At 44.5% G+C, this 23,343-nt stretch overlaps 1 protein-coding gene across 2 annotated transcripts in view; it reads right to left on the bottom strand.

Moving 5' to 3' along the window:
• Positions 1–23,343, bottom strand: part of gramd1c (GRAM domain containing 1c) — a 63,589-nt gene that overhangs the window by 18,205 nt on the left and 22,041 nt on the right. For both annotated transcript variants that reach the window (XM_067986625.1, XM_067986626.1), the window contains exons 4-7: positions 17,585–17,756; positions 14,719–14,862; positions 8,699–8,817; positions 5,643–5,785 (exon numbers count right to left, since the gene is read on the bottom strand). In XM_067986625.1, coding sequence (XP_067842726.1) covers positions 5,643–5,785; positions 8,699–8,817; positions 14,719–14,862; positions 17,585–17,756 — 578 coding nt within the window. The remainder of the gene's footprint in view (positions 1–5,642; positions 5,786–8,698; positions 8,818–14,718; positions 14,863–17,584; positions 17,757–23,343) is intronic.

Below are 23,343 nucleotides of genomic sequence, written 5' to 3'. Positions count from 1 at the left end.
TGGTGCCAGGGTGACGTACATAACGGAGTGGGTGGAAAAACTTTTAGAAGGGGAAGGAGAGCAGCCAGAAGTTGTGATCCATGTCGGAATCAGTGACGTAGGAAATAGTAATGTGGCAGTCTTGTGGAGGCAGTACGAGGAGTTAGGGTCAAAGCTGAAGAGCAAGAGCTCAAGGGTGGTAATCTCAGGATTACTTCCTGTGCCACGTGATAGGCAGGTTAGACAAGGACAGATTAGATCCATTAATGCGTGGCTTGACAGATGGTGCAGGAGGGAGGATTTCAGATTCTTAGGACATTGAGGCCAGTTTTGGGACAGAGGGAAGCTGTTCAGAAGGGATGGACTTCATCTGAAGCAGAGGGATACCAATGTGCTCGCAGAAAGGGTAAATAAGGCAGTGAGGGTGGATTTAAACCAGGGGAGAGGAAAGCAGAGCAGGCTGTAGGTTAAAAATAATTAGGAAAGACAGAGTAAGGATATTAAAGGATAACTTGAAATGTGCTTAAATCAACGCAAGGAGTATAAGGAATAAAATGGGTGAGCGATAAGTGCTGGTATATAGGGAGAAAACAGATGTTGTAGGAGTGACTGAAACCTGGTTGAAATCAAATGATGACTGGGCTAGTTTTGTGTGTTTTAGGAAGGGCCACAGACGTAAGGCAGGAGGTGGGGTGGTATTATTTGTTAGAGAGGTATTAGTTTCAGTGGAGTTCGATGCTGGAAGTGGTACCGAGTCTTTTTGGATAGAATTAAAGGGCAGTAAAGGGGAAAAAGTTAGTAATACGAATATGGTACAAGCCAACAAATAATCAAATGGAGGCTGATGCAGTTTTGTGGGAGACGATAAAGCAGATGAGAGCTGAGTCTTCAATAGTAATCCTGGTGAATTTCAATCTTCCTCATATTGACTGGAGTGTACAATGGGGACAGTCTTCATGCAAACGTAAATTAATTGAAATTGTGAGGGACTCTTTTCTAAAACAGTACATTAAGGAACCCACAAGGGATAATGCAATATTGGATTTAGTTCAAATGAATGTGGAGGGAACAATAAGCAAAGCAGGAACACCCTCTATCGTATCGTGTGGCAATACCACCGTGCTAAGGGGGATAGATTAAGAACAGATCTGGCAGCTAAAAACTGGATATCTATGTGACACTGTGGGCCATCAACAGCAGCAGAATTGTAGACCACCACAATCTGTAATCTCATGGCCTGGTAAATCCCTCACTCCTCCGTCACCATCAAGCCAGATGGTGAACCTTGGTTCAATAAGGATTGTAGAAGAGCATGCCAGCAGCAACACCAGGCATATCTGGTGAAGCTACAACACAGGACTACATGAATGTTAAATAGCAAAAGCAGCATGCTATATAGGTAGAGCTAAGCGATCCCACAACCAATGGGTCAGGTCAAAGCTCTGCAGCCCTGCCACATCCAGTCATGAATGGTGGTGGACAATTAAGCAACTAGGAGGAGAAAGGACCACGAACATCTCATTCTCAACAGAGCCCAGCATGTGAATTCAAAAGACAAGGCTGAAGTGCTTGCAACCATCTTCAGCCAGAAGTGCCGAGTGGATGATCCATCTTGGCCTCCTTCTGAGGTCCCACCATCATAGATTACAGTCTTCAGCCAATTCCATTCACTTGACAACAAGAATGGCTGACTGCATTTGGCACAACAAAGGCTACAGGTCTCAACAACATCCTGATGGTAGTGCTGAAGACTTATGTTTCAGAAGTGCAAGATGAATGCTGAAAAGCTTGAAGATTGGTACCTCTACAAGATTCTGCTTTTAAGCCCTATTGTGGAGGCATTTGAGGCATTGAACATATCCAACAACCTCAATGACTGATCACGTGGTTAGCCAGTGTCATTAGCAATCATGATCTTCCTTATCTTCCTGGTCAGTCACCTTATGGAGGTTGGTCTTGTGACAAAATTAAAATGTATAGATAGGGTTTTAAAAATTGCAGTAATTCAGTTCTAAGATGGATTCCACTTACTTTGTGAAAATCAAAATGCTTATTCAAAACAACTCGTTTCATAAGAACATAAGAAATAGGAGCAGGAGTTGGCCAATCGGCCCCTCGAGCCTGCTCCGCCATTCAATAAGATCATGGCTGATCTGATCCTAACCTCAAATCTAAATTCATGTCCAATTTCCTGCTCGCTCCCCGTAACCCCTAATTCCCTTTACTTCTAGGAAACTGTCGATTTCTGTTTTAAATTTATTCAATGATGTAGCCTCTACAGCTGCCTGGGGCAGCAAATTCCACAGACCTACTACCCTCTGAGTGAAGACGTAGGTCTCAGTTTTGAAAGAGCAGCCCCTTATTCTAAGATTATGCCCCCTAGTTCTAGTTCCACCCATCTTTGGGAACATCCTTACCGCATCCACCCGATCAAGCCCCTTCACAATCTTATATGTTTCAATAAGATCGCCTCTCATTCTTCTGAACTCCAATGAGTAGAGTCCCAATCTACTCAACCTCTCCTCATATGTCCGCCCCCTCATCCCTGGGATTAACCGAGTGAACCTTCTTTGTACTGCCTCGAGAGCAAGTATGTCTTTTCTTAAGTACGGAAACCAAAACTGTATGCAGTATTCCAGGTGCGGTCTCACCAATACCTTATATAACTGCAGCAATACCTCACTGATAGGTAATATGTGTTGATCAAGAATTAATTAAGATAAAGGCTCTCATTCATGGGGACACTGGCCCTGAACTCCCACTGTAATATTGGCAGATCGTCAAAAACCCTGAAGGAATGGCAGAAGCAGCTATCTTTAGCCAATTATGCCATTTCTCCAAGGGTTCTGCCAATTTCAGCAGGAATTCCATACAACTGTTTAAAATGTTTATTCAGCAGCCTGTGTTTTTTTAAACTTCAAAGGGATCCAAACACCTCATGCTGAAATAACAGTTCGGCCTCTGTATTATGAAACTGCATACCATTTAACAGCTAACAATTGTGTGCCTGGAGCCTGTTTTATAGGAAGCAGGTTAATGGAATGATGTCAGACAGGATTGCGGTTTGCAACTAATATGATAAACTAGCCTCTCAAAATGCAGGGCCGGAATTTGCCAAAATAATAACGGCATATGAACAATGCTCGCTGTTATTAATGTGCAAATCGTCCAGCATCTTGTGGCGAGGAATGTACCTCGTGAATTGCGAATCGCCACAAGTTGCCGGACTATTTGTGCTGCTCTGTCGTTAGCTTCACGAAAACGGCATCTCGTCCTTAACCACCACGGGATTTTCATGAAGTTGCTGCACTTGCGCTTTAATTGCCCATTAAACTCACCGCAGAGAGTTCAGTCTAGTAATTAATAGCGCAGGTACCCTTTTAACAACGTGATAATTGTTAATGACGGCCAATCAACCTCTCTGGCCCAGAAAGTGAGCAACTATAAGTGTGGAGTCTCATTCCTTCAGGTAGCGAATTGTTGGAGATTTTAAAATGTCAAATTTTAAATTTTAAATTTTTTCCCTTACTTTTCCTTTCTGTCTCTTTTTTTCTTTCTCTTAATCCAATCTTTATTTCCTTTTCTGTACTTGACTTGACATTGAATTCATCCACTCTAATTCACCCTCCTTCCCAGTCCATACTCTGTTTATTTCTCAATCCTTAAATCTCATTGTTTAAGGAGATAGACTGTTGGTCCCATCATTCACTCAAGTCCCAGATGCCCCATTGCCCTCGCTGCGCTGTTATCAGTTTGCACTTCCAGCAACTTACAGAGCAAAAAAATTTTGAGCTGAAGAGTGCAGGAAAAATCTAACTAACGGGGTATGCCGTGAGATGCTTCATTCCAGCAAATTCCCGCCTGTTGCCTATTGTTGATTTCACAGGTTTGTTGTCGTATGTCAACTCAGAATTACCTTGTCAACTATAGAATCATTGAATGATACTGCCCAGAAGGAGGCCATTTGGCCCATCGTGCCTGTGTCGGGTCTTTGAAAGAGCTATCCAATTAGTCCCACTCCCCCTGCTCTTTCCCCATAGTCCTGTAAATGTTTCCCCTTCAAGTATTTATCCGATTCCCTTTTGAAAGTAACTGTTGAATCTGCTTCCACCGCCCTTTCATGATGTGGAGATGCCGGTGATGGACTGGGGTTGACAATTGTAAACAATTTTACAACACCAAGTTATAGTCCAGCAATTTTATTTGAAATTCACAAGCTTTCGGAGGCTTCCTCCTTCCTCAGGTGAATGTGGAAATGAAATCCTCGAACCTCTCGCATTTATAAATCACAGAACAATACCTGGTGATTACAGACATTCTTTCCAACTGCCCGTTGCCAAGGCAATCAGTGTGCAGACAGACAGGTGTTACCTACAAGGTCTCCGAATATACAAACCACCAAAAAAAAACAGAGATAGAGAGGCAGAAACATGGAAAAGACAGCAAATGACCCGTTATATTAAAGACAGATAACCTTTCAGGCAGTGCATTCCAGATCAAAACAACTTGCTGTGTAAAAAAATTCTCCTCATCTCCCCTCTGGTTCTTTTGCCAATTACCTTAAATCTGTGTCCTTTGGTTACTGACCCTACTATATATGATCAAAGTTGGCTACAAAGGATAATCTACAAATAAATTGAAACTAGCCCCCAGAGTTACAACATTCTAGCCCTGATACTCTGACCTATGCTCCCTGTAAGTGAGAATCCCTGCTGGGAGGTCGAGATCGCGGATTTACCACATATTTGCCCTCAGTAAGTTTCGCTATTCTGAGTTATTTCTATAGTAGGTGGGCGATGCCACCATGAAAAATTAGACATTTACATATTGAAAAGAATTCTGTCTGGATTCTAGCCATAGTCACAGAACTACCACAAGGTACGTGTACAAGCCCCAGGAGGCAATTGTTAATTTGTGAAAACTTCTCATTTTTAATCACAATTGTATTGGAGTTAATATCCAGGGTTCGTTTAGTTGTAGAAGAAGTACACTTGTCCTAGGTTCTCCCAGATACAGGCCTGGATTTTACTCTGCTATCCCTCTTCAAATTGTGTGGGATAGTGATGGAAAAGGCAAGAAAGCCAGGTGGTGCGGCCTATCACCGCATTCCCACCCCGGCCAGGAAGGCTGTTGACTCTCCCTTCCCGCCCACCACATGTATGTTACTGTCGGGAGGTGGTGACCAGCAAACTACCTGATTTCCTTTTTTGGCCGTCGCTAATACCACCAACCCAAGGACCGCCAGGATAGATGTACCCTAAGGCAGCAGTGGCAAGCCCCCTACTTCACTGATTAAAGGGGAGAGGGCCTAGTAGTTGCCTCCTCTCTCTCCATAATAGCCCCAAAACCTCACTAGTTGAAGGCCTTGGCCCAGTCAGAGGTCTTTAGTAAAAATACGATATGCACTTGGCGACAATTCTACCCTTTTAATTGCGTCTCCCGCCTCTTCTGATGCTTCAACGGATGTCCCACCCAGGCCCAAAGTGGAAAATCAAGACCATAGTCTAAAATCCATGGAAACACAATGTCCTGGTCAAGTTGGGGGAGGGTGATTTTGCAATTAAATTGATTGTATGAATAGGAATTTGGAACCAATCTATTTTTGACACATCTAAAACACATTAGAAGATATCCTCTACAGGCTCTACAAAAGCAAACATTACCTTAGTCTACACTTGCGTTTCGATGTCTGAATGATGCAGTATCTGTTAAGCGTGTAGAAGTAGTCATGGTAAGGCACGTCATGGGTGATCACCTCTGCATCAATCAGATAGTACTGCCCCTTCTGGCTCTCTTTACACAAAGTCTGTAACAATCCAGAAACTTGTCTCAGTAATCGTTCTCTTACCAGATAAATAAAGACATTCGGTCAATGATTTCAATGATAGAGTCAAAATTTACAGCTCAGAAGGAGGCCCATCAGCCCATCATGCTTGTGCTGGCTCTCCACTGTCCTTTTTCAATGACCTTAAAAAATTTTCTTTTTCAAATATTTATCCACATCTCTTTTAAACATTATTATGGATTCTGCTTCCAACACTATTTCTGGTAGGGCATTCCAAGTCCTAATAGCCCTCTACGTAAAAAAAAAAGTTGGTCTATGGTGATGATCTTAAAATAATGCTCTCACTAACCAGTGGAAATAGTTTTTCCTGACATACCACATCAAAACCCCTCATAATTTGGACCACCACCATCAGAGCTCCTCATAACCTTCCATTGATAAAATCCCCAGTTTCTCTAGTGTTGCCTCATAACTAAAACTTCTCATCCTGGTATCACCTTTGTAAATCTCGCTGATACCCTCTCCATGCTCAACACGAACCAACACTGCGGCCTAACCATTGATTTGTATAGTTTCAAAATTACCTCTCTGCCTTTATACTCTGTGCCCCTATTTATAAAACCTAGGATCTAATATTTTTTTTTAAACACAGCTTTGTCAACTTTGCATTCCCACTTTCAAAAAAAATGTGAACACCGAACTCTCTCTGCTCTTTTACCCTTTTAAAAGTTTTACCATTTTATGTATATTTTCTGTCTCTACTCTTCCAGATCATTTATTTATATTGAGAAGAGCAATGGTCCCAACACTGACCCCTGGGGGGACCTCTGTTCCATCCCTTCAGTCTGAAAAAAATCCATTACCCACTACTCTCTGTTTTTTAGCCAACTTTCTTTCCTCAAGGAACGCTATTAAATTTGCCAGACATGACTTGCCCATTACAAATCCATGCTGGCTGTCTTTCTACAGTTTATCCATTTCTTCCTTTTTGAACAGAGGAGGAACTTTCCAATTTTCTGGAACAACTTCCATATTCAAGGATGTGGTCAGAGTTTCTGCTTTTTTCCTCTCTGACTTCCCTCAGCATCCTTGGAATGCACTACATCAGGGCCCAGTACATTTCACACTTTTGAGTTCCATACGGTAGGATGTTGCTCAATGTCTACATAACGCTTTAATATATTTTAAAAAGTTAGATCATCTACATTTGTTATGGTAGTTCTCTTTCTTTGAGCAAAGTTTATCTTTGATATGACCATTTATCATAGAATGATACAGCCCATCATGCCTGCGCCGGCATAAAGTAATGGGGAATATGATCTTATCGTTGGACTTGGGTGTTACACCACTTTAAGCAGGTTTTTTTGTGGTCACTTTGTTCATCTACCACCAGCGGGTTGCATTACATTTACAGTTCTACGGATTTTAATTTACTGCTGGTTGCAATTTAAGCCAAACAATCAGCAGAGGGCAGCAGCAATCAATGTTAAGCACCTTAATAGTTGAAAGTAAAAACCTTAACTTTGATAAGGGCAGTAGTACTGTTGCCACAGCTGATCAGAAAAGGGCATCTACTTAACCGATGAAGTCAGGTTTACTAAGCAAGAGTGCAGCAGACAGTGGATGAGCTCAAAGCCAGGAATAACTTGATACTGGAGCTGAAGGCAATTCTTCCAATCCAAGGACCTACTAGGAGCTCTGGAGGAGGCTTCTCTGCAGTTAAACATGATCTCCACAAATAATCACTTGGCATTTTACTATATTTACTTATAAGGAATAATTTTCTGACTTTGAGTTCTTAGCCTGCTGGGAGAAGCACATATTGCAAATTCAGATGCATGCTGTGTGTGATTTTCCTACCATTTAAATGAATGTATCTGCACTAGTCTAGTATCTATAACACCCCCATTCCCCACCCCCCTCCTCCCCCCACCCCCCAACCCCACCCCCACCCCCACCCCACCTCCCCCACGGGGTCAGTCACAAGGGGTGTGTCAGGATCAGGGGTCATCGCGGGGTTCTGCGATCGTTGAGGGGGGAGGATCGGGGGTCAGAAGATCGGAGTGGGGGGGGGCGGGGAGGGTCGGAATCGGGGGCCCGGGGGTCGGAGGGGGAGGTTTGGGATCGGGGGCCTGCGATCGAGGGTCGGGTGTCCACGATTGTTGGGGGGTCGGTGAAGTTAGGCTTGTTGGGCCTGGGGGAAGCACTCCTGCTCCTCCCGGCCCACAAGCTGTGCCTTTCTAGGCACCTACCTGTTAGTCTCGGACCTTCTCGCCTCCTTTCACAAGGCATAAAACAGAAAGCCCGGAAATCCCGGCCCCCCTTTGTTGAAATAGGGAATTCGAGAAAAATGGAGGCCTGAAGCCTCCTTGAAAGGTTTTAAGGCCTGACCCGCCTCCTGGGAGCAGGCTGGTCGCCTGCCCTGGTGAAAACCGGAAATGGACGGGTTGGCGGCAGGTCTGAAACGGTGACAATTGTCAATGCCCCCCTGCCCCCAACCCACCCGTTTTTTACTTTGAAAATTGAGCCCCTTAAATCTATGTTTGTTAGGGCATAAATCTGGGGGTAATTTTAACTGCGCCCGCGTGGAGGGAAACTGATGACATTGGAGAGGTCGCCTGGTTTACACCTCGCCCAATTTTACTTCCCATTGAGCAGGCAGCCAATCCTGCCGTCAGGTTTTTGCAAGGCAGGTTAGGTATCTTTGGTACTAGATCCCTCGGCTACTGACAAAACACGTTTGGTTAGTTTGATTAGTTTCCTTCTGCTCCTTGCTAATTATTTTATTGGTAGCCATTTGCTAACTCTGACTCTCGTGTGGTAGTTCTCTACTTGTTTATGGTAGATTCAATATCGTTTTTTTTAAATGAATGTTATGTGAGACAATCAGGTGCAAAACTGAATTATATAGGGAAATGTAACCCCTGGAAGTACCTGTTTTTCAGTTGCTGTTGAAAACTTGCCAATCAGAGGATTCGTGATGGTTATTATGTACTTCAATGTCCTTATCTGCTTACCACTCACTTCTTTCTCCCATGGACCACTGACAATATCTAGGGAAACAGAATTTTTTTCTTTCACATTAAAAGTCAATGAGCTACCATTCTATTTTTAAAAAATCTACTCATATAATTTTACAAATACTGAAAAATCACAAATATAAATTTGAACACCAACCAGAACATCTTAGTTTTCCTTTTCAGGGGAAACACATATAAAGAAAGAAGTTGCATTTATATAGCGCCTTTCACGACCTCAGGATGTCCCAAAGTTCTTTGCAGCCAATGGGGTACTTTTAAAAAAAAGTGTAGTCACTGTTGTAATGTAGGAATAAACACATCTAATTCCACCAGCAATGTACAAAGTTTCAAGAAGAAAAAAGAATCTAAAAGCACTGGACTCTCTAGCAAGATAGAAAAAATAATTGAGGAAAGAAAGACTCTCATTTATATCACACCTTTTACATCCTCAGGATGTTCCAAAGTACTTCACAGCCAAATGAATTATCCTCGAATTATTGTTGTTCTGCAGACAAACATGGCAGCCAAATTGCACAAACAGCGGTGAGATAAATGATCTGGTAATCTGATTTTGGTTGTGCTGTTTCAGAAATAAATGTTGGCTGGGACACTGAGAATTTGCTACTCTTTTGAAACAGTGCCATGGGATCTCATTTCTTTTATGTCCACCTGAACAGTTAAGACAGGCCGTGGCTATATGACAATGGCTAGCATCTCATCTGAAGTACAGCACCCTCAACAATGTAGCATTTTCCGAATATTGCAATCAAGTGTGAGCCTAGATTTTGTACTCAAGTCCCTGAAATGGGACTTGAACCCACAACCTTCTGACTCAGGCAACAATGCTACCATTGAGTCAAGTTGACACAAAATTATCATAAAGGAGGAATTCACAGTCCTTGCAGCAGTGCAGCTGTCTCATGGAGCTCATTGATTGCGGGTATAAGGATTTAGCTCCCCCAACAGTGCAAAGGAAAGCAAAGGAAGAGGGGGATGCCTCTCAAGTTCCCACCATTCCTTTGCCAGCACTTGCATCTGGACAAGTGACAGGTGGAGCACCCCAAACCAAGCATTCAGAATAAAATAGGTTATTCCTGAAACACAGCCAAGACTCCAAGGAAGGTGGACAGAATAAACACAAGCAGGTTGTTGGGAGACCTCTACACCAACTCCTAACAGCTAAGAAGCACAGACTGCATATAGCGCGTCACATCAGGTTGTAAGTGTCACGTCAAATCAGAATTTTTTTTTAAATGCCACAATATTCTCGTTAGTTCAAATAAACAACTTAATCTTGGTGATTCACTGAAATATATCAGGAAATATCCCACACATCAGCAAGTTGGAATGCAACAACCTCAACTACATTGCTGCAATTGTTTTTTCCTAAGTAATTTCAGTGCCATTTTTATTTCTGACCCAGCCGTATAGAATCACCTTTAAAATAACAATTCATGAAAATTGTGTAATTTATGAAAACGCTAAAATCTTACCCATAAAATTAGCCACTGGATGTTAAGAATTCTTCTAAGAACTTCCCCCCCCCCATGCAGGGCTGCCCTTCCTTCTGAAGCCTACAGCTTGATTTCTGCTGCTTGCCCCAAGTTCCAATGTGTATCTGGGGCTTCCTTAAGTGAAGACACTGAATCCATGTAGTGGATTTCCAGAATCCACTGTGCATGTGACTCTGAAAGATCACAACTCCCTGAATATAAATCAAGGCTGCCTCTTTCTCTTCAGTCTAACACAGTACTGAACAGAGAGGTGAGGCTTACAAATAAACCATGGCATGCTCTGTAAATGGCCAGTCCCAGAAAACATCACGACTTTTTGATTTTGTACAAAATGTTCTCCCAAATTCCAGTGGTTAGAAATGAGATCCATGGAAAAAAATCTCTCACAATAGTTGCCGTCACATTTTGCCACACTACTTAGCAGCTATAAAGGGGTGAGCCACTGGCATGGCGAAGCAACCCAAAGCACTTCAATCTGCAAAAGGTTCTAGGCTTGCATCTTATTCCTTAAATCCAACTTCTAAGAAGGTGAGGAAGGTTCTGTCAAAGGGTAGAGTGTTGATGCAGCCTATGCTTGTGCAGTTTGTCTTGGATTGTTCATTGCCCGCCACACGGAAGCTAGGAGGGAGGAAGTGTCAATCCTTGGGGCATTTAGAGAGATATTCCTGCACAATCTTAGTATTTTTCTCATTCTCTACCTTAAGAGGGAATTTTTCAATTGTATAGCACAGGCTCTGTGGCTAGCCGTAGCAGCATGACCATAAATGAATATATATGTTTGTAACTTTGCACTGCTGCGTAGCGTTGAAAATTCTTCCAGTCTTGCCATGGTAACGTTTTGCTATAATAGTAAAGTACTGTAGATGGGTGAGATTCTGTTTAGCTGGCCAGCATGTTGCTGTACTGCTGTGCCTGCTTCCTAGAATACAGAATCGTTTTTACCAGTAAAACCATTATCAGGGTGAAGTGGGAGCTTTGTTAAAGCTGCAATGATCTGTGTGTATATCTGATAATAACCTGATGTCCTTATTCACCTCTGTTGCAGTTGTGTGGAAAAGGGATGTATAAACGGCTAGGCCCAGAAATTGCTCATAAAATAACGGCGCTGCTAACAGGGCTCACCGTTATTTCAGGGCAAATGGAAGAGCAAGGGCTCGATTTTAGGGTCGGGTTACCTGCGGGTTTCCAGCGGGGGGGGCCCCGAAAATCCCGATCTCCGATCACGTGACCGGATTCGGACGAAATCCCGGCCACTTCCGGGTACCGCGCTGACGTGTGGGGCTGCGCGCGCAAGCCCCGCTGGTGGGAATCCCGCAGGCAATTAAAGCCAGCGGGGTTCCACTTGAGAGTACTTAACTTGCTCGTTGTGGTCAGTTAATGAGCTGAAGCAGCTGTCAAAAGAGGAAGTGTGGGATTTTACGTTCAAAGCAGTCAGTTTCCCACACTGGGGGAAACAGGACCCTTCAAACCAGGCGTGTTGCAGCCAGCAGCCTGTGGCAGGTGCCAAGGTGCGCTCCACGGGGGAGCGCCCTCACCCACGCAGGAGGCCACCGCGTCACATAGGGCAACCCCTGCCCCCCACCACCCCCCGGCCAAGCCAGAGGACAGACCGACACGAAACCGCAGCCCCAGTCCGAGGACCCACACACCTACCCTGCACAACCCCTCAGACCAACACCTGCCAGTTGGGTGGTGTGTGGACACCCTCGGAGGACGAAGAGCATGACCACCACCAGCAGCCTCGCAGTCCACGCCGTCCGCCGCAGAGACGTGGATCCCCCCAACACGGTGTGGTTGCACGCCCACCTGCACAGCAGGAGGGAGGGCTACCGCAGAGAGAGACGCGTCGCAGAGGGCACTACCCTCGCCACAGGGTCCACAGACCGAGGCGCAGCTCCCCGGACCTCTCCCAGCAGCAGTGCACAGGGAGGCGCAGATTTGCTCGACATGTAGTCGTGGAGATCTGCAGCCTCTTTCATGCCGAGCTGCTCCTGGCTGGCCCCAGCACCAACTGCTTACCTGTCGCTGGCAAAGTCACCACTGTCCTCCACACCTTCTCCTCCGCATCCTTCCAGGGTGCAGCCGGCAACACCGCCGATGTCTCTCAGTTGTCTGCGCGGACGAGCCCTGCAAATACATCTGCACCTACTCTGCAGTAACACGATGGGTGGCATCAGTGGTGGGTCCTCATAGTGATACCCAGGAGCGGGCATTATTGGACACAATGGACAGGATTCGCGGAGACATGGCAGTGGTGGTGTCAATATAATGTGTGCTGTTTGTGGCTCTGAAATTCAATATGGGTAACACCCATGACAAACCCTCAGACACCCTTGTGCACCCCCTTCATGCTGACGAGACGTTTGCCTTACCCTGCCTACTGCACATATGTGATGCATGCCCTGTGGCTGCAGCACAGGTGGTGGCAGGTTGAGTGAGGCTGGCCGTGAGGGAGATGCACGAGAGGGTGAGTATGGGATGGAGCCATGAGATTGTATGAGGATTGGGTCGCGTGTTAGTGGCAGGATGAGTACTGGCGAGGTGAGTAGGTGGAGGTAAGATGAGGATGGGGTGTGAGTGGGCATGAAGGGTGATGTGACAGAATAGTGTTGGCGGTGCCGAAGGAGATTTGGGGTGGGGGCAGTGTTGTGGCAGACGGAGTGTAGGGGAAAGACTTCGTGTTCTCACTGTGGCTGACCTACTGCGGTCATTGCAGCGCCTCCTGCACTGTATGCAGGTGGGCGATATGTTGGTGGCGCAGGTGACCCCCTCTGCCACCTCGAGCCAGGCCTTCTTGGTGGCAGAGGCAGGCCGCTTCCTCCCGCCCGCCGGGGGGAAGATCTGTGTCCTCCCCCTCCTCCTCACCCCATCTGATGATACCTGGGGTGAGGCATCATTAAACTGGGAGCAGCCTTCCCCCTGGGCTGCTCCATGCTGCAATTTGTCCCATTGGTTGCAGCATCTGTCAGTGGAGGACTGCCCCTTTAACTAGAGAGCCTCCAGCTGACAGATCGTACTGCGCATGCGCAGCCCGCCCGACGCGCAGGCCAGCGCCGTGGACCCCGGAGGAGCAGGTAATTGGATCCTATTAGTGGATTGCCTGCTACGATCGCGTGGGCAACCCACTAATTTCGCCGTTCGCGTTTTCGACGCTCCCGGAGGACCACCCGCTGGGAACCCGCAGGCCTGCTAAATTCGAGCCCCAAGTGTCCGGCGAGTGCACATGCGCAGTCAAATGCAGAAATCCGGAAGTTGCTCTACCATTTGCCCTGCCCGTTTGAAAGCTGCGTGGGAAGGGCAGCTCTCCGGCTGCATGAATGGACTAGTGCGAACTTGCTTCCCTGCCCAGCTGGAAACGAAATAATCTCTCCATAAAAAAGGTACGCTAGCTTTTTTAGGTCCAAACTAACTTTTAACAGTGTGGTAAGACTTAATGACTGCCAAACATCCTTTTTGGTACCGAAAATTAACTTTTAAAAACATGGAGTCTCATTACTTCTGATTTTAATTGTTGTTCGACATTTATAAAAAAATGTTTTTAAAGTTTTTAAAATCTTTTTCTTTCTGTCTCTTTTTTCTGTCTTTTAATTTGATATTTCTTACTCTCTCTTTATTTTGTTTTCTTTAACTGATTTTACATTGAATTTACTGTTGTAGCTTTCACTTCCTGGTTCTGACTGCGCAGCTAGTCAAGGATGCTTCAAGATGATTGTTTGAGGGGGGGAGAGAGAGAGAGATCCTTTCCCCGTTCTCACAGTTCACAGAAGCCCGGGAAAGGACACTGCACTTTTTGCAGCTCACCACTGAAGCAAGTTGCCACCCAAAAGCCCGCAAGTAGTTTGAGTTTATAACGAACGAGTGGCGTCTGACGTTCGCTCGCTGCTCAACGCAATTTCCGGGCCATTATCTTTGTATGTGGAGTGATGATGTGGAGATGCCGGTGATGGACTGGGGTTGACAATTGTAAACAATTTTACAACACCAAGTTATAGTCCAGCAATTTTATTTTAAATTCACAAGCTTTCGGAGATTTTCTCCTTCCTCAGGCAAATGTTTCAAGATCTCCTTGAAGCCTACGCATTTATACATTATGTATAAATGCGTAGGCTTCAAGGAGATCTTGAAACATTTGCCTGAGGAAGGAGAAAATCTCCGAAAGCTTGTGAATTTAAAATAAAATTGCTGGACTATAACTTGGTGTTGTAAAATTGTTTACAATATGTGGAGTGAGACAGGGAATTATATCCCTGTGTGATAACCAGATGGTTTATGATTCTGGTTAGAGCAAAACTAATTCAGTATAAATGTAGATAGTGTAACCACTGACTGTTAGAACGGAACACAACAGATTCAAGAAGAAAACTATTGCACTTCTATTCCCGCTTAATGAAGAATGTCATTTCCATATTTAATTAGTTACCTGTAATCTTTCTTGCATTAGCGAATTTCTGTACAAACTGAGAGTCAGTGAACAGAAGCTCAAACATTTTGTCCGCATTCATGTTGAATACCCTGTTAATGTAAAGTTTCCCCTGAAGGTCACTGCAAGAAGTCTTCTCTTCAGCTGCAGAGAATAAAATTAAATTCACTTAAGAATTATCTAACAAAAAGGTTTTTATCTACTATATAAAAATTAGTTTATATAGCGTGCCATATTATATTGTAGCTATGTTAAAAGTCTTACATATAGCACATCCTTTAAGTATATCACCTAATTCTTGTAACATTTTATTTACTTCTAAGTACTACAAGGTTGATCATTCCAGTGCTTTTGCCTACTTAACTCCGACCTCCCAGCTCCATCTTCAAGCAAAGTGGTGCCGTGGCCAGGAACATAGGTTCACTTTCAGCGGTGGTGGGATTCTGGTAAAAGTGCTCCTGTGTTAACTGATCCCTGGCTAGCTGGGTAAATCCCCTATTTAAAAGTTAAGCAGCACTGTTTATATGACACTGACTTTTCCAGCTGACTATTTAAAAAGCTCAATTTTTAAAAGCTTTAAGCTTTTAAAATACTTATGCTTTTATGAAAGGAAAGGACTTTTCTTCGCCCATCTTTCTACCTGTCCTGAGTGCTCTTCTCTTCCTCCCACTCTCTTGTGTAACCTTTCATTGCTCCTACTCCCTTGTCCTGAGTATTCATGCCTTAACCCCCTCACCTCTCCTGCCCAAGTACCCATACCTTTGCCCCACTTCCTCCTGCCATGTATATCCATTCCTCTGACTCCCATGTCCCTTCACCCCAACATTGGCAGCCATGCCTTCAGCTACCTAGGTCTCACTCTGGAATTCCCTCCCTAAATCCCTCTGCCTTTCCACCTCCTTATCCTCTTTTAAGACCCTGCTTAAAACCCACCTTTTTTACCAAGCTTTTGGTCACCCATTCTAAAATCTCCTTCTTTGGCTTGGTGACCATTTTCCTCACACCTGTGTGACGTACTGTGGGACATTTAATGCACTCAAGGTGCTATTTAAATGCAAGCTGTTTATGTTGTCTCCCCACTGTTGGTTGACCTGGCCCAAACAAAGCCCCTATTGTCTTCGCGGCAGCAGCTCGCAACCCTTTCCTCATTGTTCCCACTTGTAAGGATTTCCTTGCCAGTATTTCCACATGCAACAACCATCTCCCCAGTACTCTCACACCCCAGGTAGTCGCACCACCTCCCCTTGAATGCTTTGAGCGAATTCTGTACATGGACACCTAAATAGCCTTTGCTCCTCCACAGGTTAACCATTAAGGGAATATTTTGATTTGTCTTTTCAGATCTAAAGTGAATGACACTTTCCCACATTCACGCACTGAGTCTGTCTATGTCCCTGTCTAACTTCCTTCCCTCATCCACACAACTTACTGTGCCTCCTAACTTACTGTCATCTGCAAACTTGGATATACAACTCTCTGTTCCTTCATCCAAGTCATTAATATATATGGTGAAAAGCTGAGGCCCCAGTACAGATCCCTGGGGAACACAACTTGTCACATCCCACTAATAGATCTGTAGTTATCTGGTTTCTCCCTCCCTCCCTTCTTAAATAAAAAAAAATGCAATTTTCCAATCCAAAAGGCAGAATTCCTGAATCTAGAAAGCTTTGGAAAATTATGATTAATGCATCTGTAATTTCCTCACCGATTCCTTTTAATTTTGTAAGAGATTTATCTATCTCAAGTCCCATAGCTTTCTACATTACCATGTTTGAAAAACTGATATTAAATCCACTAAGATGCCCCCCTTGACTTATTTTTGGTTCCTTTGTATCACTGGTATTTTGTTCTCTTCCTTTACCATCAAAATGGATACAAAGTAGTCATTTAACAAGTCTGCTATTTCCTCAAGGCTAAAGAGAGAATGCAAAAGGGACTAAGATGATACCAGGAATGAGAGACTAGAGAAACTGGGGCTCTCTTTGTTAAAACAGTCAAGAGGAGATCTGATAAAGATTTTCAAAATTATGAAAGGTTTTGATAAGGTAAATAGGAAGAAACTATTTCCACTAGTTAGTAAGCTGGTAGCTAAAGGTCGTAAATTTAAGATCATCACCAAAAAAGAAAAGTGCGAGTGGTACGAGTTTTTTTTGACACAGTGGGTTGTTATGATACTGGAATGCCCTACCAAAACCAGTGGTGGGAGCAGAACCAATACGAGCATTTAAAAGAAAGTAGATAAATATTTGAAAATAAAAGAAACATTAAAAAGAGTAAGGCAGATGAATGGGATAGTTCTTTCATAGAGCCAGTATGGGTGCAATGGGCAAATGGCTACCTTCTGTGCTGTAAAATTCTTATTCTATGATATTTGGCACACCACCATTGCTGCTTTTGGACTATATTATGTGCCATTTTACAACTGAACCCATGGGCTCCCCAGATGGTTCAGCAAGTTTATCCATCAAGTCGCCGAACTGTAAAGGCCTGAAGGACCCCAGGTTAAATCAATTAGCAGATCTCAGCAGGGCAATAGCAGGGGCGCTACAATAAATGGCCAGGCTTTATGCTCCTGATCACTATCCAGCAACCCATGCTGGATATAAATGTGTAGAAATCAGCTGAGGACAGCATTGGGTTTGATTGGCTGCCCTCTGCAGTTAAATGGCTTGCTAGCATACCCTCAAAGCTCATACACGAATAATGGCCACCTAGGCATGGTACTGGATGAAGATGTTTAGCAAGAAATACACAGTTGAACCCATAGATTTGAAAAAACTGAAGCCCAATATGAAATTTAAGAACTATCAACCTCTTTTCTTTTCGCACTGTGTTTTAAATCAATCCCCAATACATTTTTTCATACCTTCATCAGCTATATCGGATGTGTCTGTCCTTTCTGCAGAAAGATCTTCATTGCCATTATGGTCTAAACAAGATGAAGGCGACTTGGTGCCAACTCTGTTGGTTTTTCTTTCAGATGTAGCCAGGGGATGACTTCTTTCCTGATTCTCACCTCTGACTTCTTCTCTGGGGGACTGAACAGAGATTTAGCAGCACTAAGCTCTCATTGACTTCCAATGAAATCCCATAAAATGGATAATTTTAATTAAGACAGAATCATCCACCCAAGCTTTGATATCCAAATCATTGATTCATAAGAACAAAAAAAATTGGAGCAGGAGTAGGCCATACGGCCCCTCTAGCCTGCTCCACCATTCAATACGATCACGGCTGATCTTTGACCCCAACTCCACTTTCCCGCCCGATCTCCATATCCCATGATTCCCTTAGTGTCCAAAAATCTATCAATCTCAGTCTCGATCTATTGATCTCAGTCTTGAATATACTCAACGACTGAGCATCCACAGTCCTCTGGGGTACAGAATTCAAAAGATTCACAACCCACTGAGTGAAGAAATTCCTTCTCTTCTCAATCCTAAATGGCCGACCCCTTATCCTGAGACTATGACCCCTAGTTCTAGACTCTCCAGCCAAGGGAAACATCCTCTCAGCATCTACCTTCTTATAGCCCTCTTAGAATCTCATATGTTTCAATGAGATCCCCTCTCATTCTTCTAAACCCCAGAGAGTATAGGCCCATTCGACTCAATCTCTCCTCATAGGTCAACCCTCTCATCCTAGGAATCAATCTAGTGAACCTTCATTGCACCGCCTCTAAGGCAAGGAGACCAAAACTGCACATAGTACTCCAGGTATGGTCTCACCAAAGCCCTAAACAATTGCAGCAAGACTTCCTTACGCTTGTACTCCAACCCCCTCGCAATAAAGGCCAACATACCATTTGCCTTCCTAATTGCTTGCTGAACCTGCAGGTTAACTTTCTGTGTTTCGTGTACAAGGACACCCAAATCTCTCTGAACACCAACATTTAATAGTTTCTCACCGTTCAAAAAAAATTCCATTTGTCTATTTTTCCTACCAAAGTGAATAACCTCACATTTCCCCACATTGTACTCCATCTGCCACCTTCTTGGCCACTCACTTAACCTGTGATATCCCTTTGCAGAGTCTTTGGGCTCAATTTTCAAATAGAAGTCCGGGTGCAGTGGGGGCAACGAAAATTGGGAAAATCTGGAGCGGATAAGGAAGCTGGCTCCAACCTGCCGACTTCCACGTTTCACACAGACGCATCTGTGTGTACGCTCTCCAGGGATCCGGAAGTCCCTCCGGCAATTAAAGCCGGCGGGCTGATTTTTAAAGCAGTCATTAAGATAGCTAAAGTTGTTAAAGTACTTAATTTTATGGTGATTGAGGCAGGGAAAGGATTTTCATTCTGCCTCAGCGTGTTTCCCATCCTGTGTGAAACACTCCATGTTGAAGAAGTTGTGTTTCAGCTGGCAGCCATTTGAACATTTAAATCCCTGTTTGACAAATGAGGATAAAAGGTGAGTTTTTGCAGCAGGGCACTCACTCAGTTCTCTCAAACTTTTGGCTGGGAGATCTTTGTGTTTAGACTGAGAATTCTTGGTTTCCACTCAGAATTCTTCTGCTTACCACTATTGACCAACTTTCCGGAACCCCTCAAACTGATACCATCAGGATGGGGGGGGGGGGGGGGGGGGGGAGGGGCAGGGGGGCGATGGCTCCCATACCTGTGCCACCATTCCATTCATGCAGGAGTTGGACTTCTCCATCGTCTGCACTATTGTGGAGAATGTGCGTGGCACCTCTTTCAGTAACTCACAAATGTGCTGCAGTCACTCGAACATTCTCCTTTTAAAGGATAGCCCCCGGGGTTCAGCATCTGTGTCCAGCTGAGCAGAGCCTGCACAGGAGTGTGCCCACCGACGTGGACTCTCCACAGCTGCCCCGCCACCAGTGTCTTCTCGTGCCCACTTGTGTGGTGACTCACCAGGTACCAACCCAACCAGCTGACTACTAGGACCACTGAGGTGTGAGTATCTGCGCTGGTGGATGGATCGCTAAGATGTGACGGTGCATCCTCAGAGGCCGGGAGCTCCTCTGAGGAATCGCCCTCTGCCATCACTGTGGTCGTACAATGGCCTGTAAGAGAACAGTGGGCAATATTAAGCATCATCACAGATGTGTCATGTTGCGATGAGCATACTGAAGTGTTCAACATGCCAAGCATTGTTAACATCAATTCATGTTGTGTGTGATGAATGTTAAAGTTGTGTCAGTCTTGGCATCCCCGACGGACAAGCACTCGAGGGTGCGGCTGATCTGCAGAGCCTCCTCCTCCGCGTCTGTGAGGACCACTATTTGTTGTGGCCCCCCTCCAGTCCTCACCCTCTCGCGTGCATTCTGAGTTCTCGTCTGCCAGAAGGGGAGAAAGTACAGATGTGTGTGAGTGATGGTGAAGTAGCCACCGATGAATGCATTGGTTTGGGTGAGGCTGACTGTGAAAGAGGTGCAGCAGAGGGTGAGTATGTGACAGAGACATCATATTGGATCAGGATTGGGGTGAGTCGTAGTGGTGGGGTCACAAATGGGAAGGTGAGGAAGTGCTGAGGAAGTGCAGGTAAGTTGAAGATGAACCTTAAATGGGTGTGAGGAGTGATGTGATGGAGAAGTCTTGGCAGTGCAGAATGAGTTGGGGAGGGTGGTGATGTGGGACACGGAAAGCAGGAGAATCAGTAAGTGTACTCACTTTTGCTGACCTCGTTAGGTCACTGAAACGCTTCCTGCACTGGATCCAGGTGCGGGAAATGTTGCTCCTGCTGGTCACCTCGAGCCAGGCCTTCTTGGTGGCAGAGGCAGGGCACTTCCTCCCGTCAGCCGGGTAAAAAATTTCCCTCCTCCTCCTCACCCCGGCCAGTAGCACCTGGAGTGAAGCAACATTAAATCTTGGAGCAGCCTTGCCCCTGTGCTGCTCCATATTGTGTGATCTTGGTCTTTGCGCCAGCAAAAGCCATTGGAGCAATGGCCCTTTAAATGTAGACGCTCCAATTGACAGCCTGTCATGCGGGTGGGCAGTCCGCCCACTGCGCAGCTTTCGGACGGCATACCCAGAAGCCACATTATGGGCAACCAATTAACTTGTGATCACGTGGGCAATGGTAAGTTTTTATTATCCGGGTTTGCCACGCGCCCATTGACCACCCCCTCACTGCCGCCACTGCCATCCCCCCACACTTTGAAAACTGAGTCCTTTGTGTCCTCCTTACAGCTTACTTTCCCACCTAGCTTTGTATCGTCAGCAAACTTGGATACATTACGCTCAGACCCTTCATCTAAGTCAATAATATAGATTGTAAATAGCCCAAGCACCGATCCCTGTGGCACCCCACTAGTTACAGCCTACCAACTGAAAATGACCCGTTTATTCCTACTCTCTGTTTTCTGTCCATTAACCAATCCTCAATCCATGCTAATATATTACCCCCGACCCCATGGGCTCTTATCTTGTGTAACAACCTTTTGTGTGGCACCTTGTCGAATGCCTTTTGAAAATTTGAAAAATTAATAAAGCCGTGTTGACTCTGCCTAATCATATTATGATTTTCTAAGTGCCCTGTTACTACCTCCTTAATAATGGATTCCAGCATTTTCCCGATGACTGATGCCAGGCTAACTGGCCTGTAGTTCCCTGTTTTCTCTCTCCCTCCTTTCTTAAAAAGTGGGGTTACATTTGCTACCTTCCAATTCGCTGGGACCATTCTAGAATCTAGGGAATTCTGGAAGATCAAAACTAATGCATCCACTACCTCTGCAGCCACCTCTTTTAGAACCCTAGGATGTAGGCCATCACATCCAAGGGATTTGTCGGCTTTTAGCCCCATTAATTTTTCTAAGACTTTTCCTTTACTAATCTTAATTACTTTACGTTCCTTTCTCTCATTAGATCCTTGGTTCCTCACTATTTCCAGTATGTTTTTTGTATCTTCTACTGTGAAGACAGATATAAAATATTTGTTTAACATCTCTGCCATTTCCTTATTCCCCATTATAATTTCTCCTGTCTCTGCCTCTAAGGGACCCACGTTTACTTTCGCTAATCTCTTCCTTAGTCATTCCTTAGAAAATTCAGTCCATTTCCAGAAGAATGCAGCTTTTTCCTCCTAAATGGAACAGGCTACAGGGAACCAGTTGGTGATGTTGGTGAAAGTACATAGGAACATGAGTAGGCCATTCAGCCCCTCGTGCCTGCTCCGCCATTTGATAAGATCATGGCTGATCTGTGATCTAACTCCATATGCCTGCCTTTGGCCCATATCCCTTAATACCTTTGGTTGCCAAAAAGCTATCTATCTCACATTTAAATTTAGCAATTGAGCTAGTATCAATTGCCATTTGCGGAAGAGAGTTCCAAACTTCTACCACCCTTTCTGTGTAGAAATGTTTTCTAATCTCACTCCTGAAAGGTCTGGCTCTAATTTTTAGACTGTGCCCCCTACTCCTAGAATCCCCAACCAGCAGAAATAGTTTCTCTCTATCCACCCTATCTGTTCCCCTTAATATCTTATAAACTTCGATCAGATCACCCCTTAACCTTCTAAACTCTAGAGAATACAACCCCAATTTGTGTAATTTCTCCTCGTAACTACCCTTGAAGTCCGGGTATCATTCTAGTAAACCTACGCTGCACTCCCTCCAAGGCCAATATGTCCTTCTGAATGTGCGATGCCCAGAACGGCTCACAGTAATCCAGGTGCGGTCTAACCAGGGTTTTGTATAGCTGCAGCATAACTTCTGCCCCCTTGTACTCTAGTCCTCTAGATATAAAGGCCAGCATTCCATTAGCCTTCTTGATTATTTTCTGCACCTGTTCATGACACTTCAATGATCTATGTACCTGAACCCCTAAGTCCCTTTGGACATCCACTGTTTTTAACTTGTTACCATTTAGAAAGTACCCTGTTCTATCTTTTTTTGATCCAAAGTGGATGACCTCACATTTGCCTACATTGAATTCCATTTGCCACAGTTTTGCCCATTCACCTATTCTATCAATATCGCTTTGTAATTTTATATTTTTATTTACACTGCTTACAATGCCACCAATCTTTGTGTCATCGGCAAACTTAGATATGAGACTTTCTATGCCTTCATCTAAGTCGTTAATAAATATTGTGAATAATTGAGGCCCCAAGACAGATCCCTGTGGGACTCCACTAGTCACATCCTGCCAATGTGAGTACCTACCCATTATCCCTACTCTCTGTCGCCTTTCGCTCAGCCAACTTCCTAACCAAGTCTGTACTTTTCCCTCGATTCCATGGGCTTCTATCTTAGCTAACAGTCTCTTATGTGGGACCTTATCAAATGCCTTCTGGAAGTCCATATAAATAACATCCATTGACATTCCTCTGTCCACTACTTTAGTCACCTCTTCAAAAAATTCAATCAGGTTTGTCAGGCACGATCTATCTTTCACAAATCCATGCTGGCTCTCTCTGATTAACTGAAAATTCTCAAGGAGCCGACGCAAAGTAATTGTTCAACATGTCCGCCATTTCCCCATTGTCAATGACAATATCCCCACTTTCAGTTTTTAAGGGGCCAACACTGCTCCTGACCACCCTCTTTTTCCCAATATAACTATAAAAGTTCTTCGTATTGGTTTTGATATCCCTTGCAAGTTTTCTTTTCATACTCTCTTTTTGTAGCTCTTACTATCTGTTTTGTGACCCTTTGTTG

The sequence above is a fragment of the Heptranchias perlo genome, chromosome 6, assembly GCF_035084215.1.
Source record: "Heptranchias perlo isolate sHepPer1 chromosome 6, sHepPer1.hap1, whole genome shotgun sequence".
Taxonomy (NCBI): Eukaryota; Metazoa; Chordata; class Chondrichthyes; order Hexanchiformes; family Hexanchidae; genus Heptranchias; species Heptranchias perlo.
The sequence above is the reverse complement of the archived record's forward strand: the minus strand, read 5'-3'. Positions and strand labels throughout refer to the sequence as shown.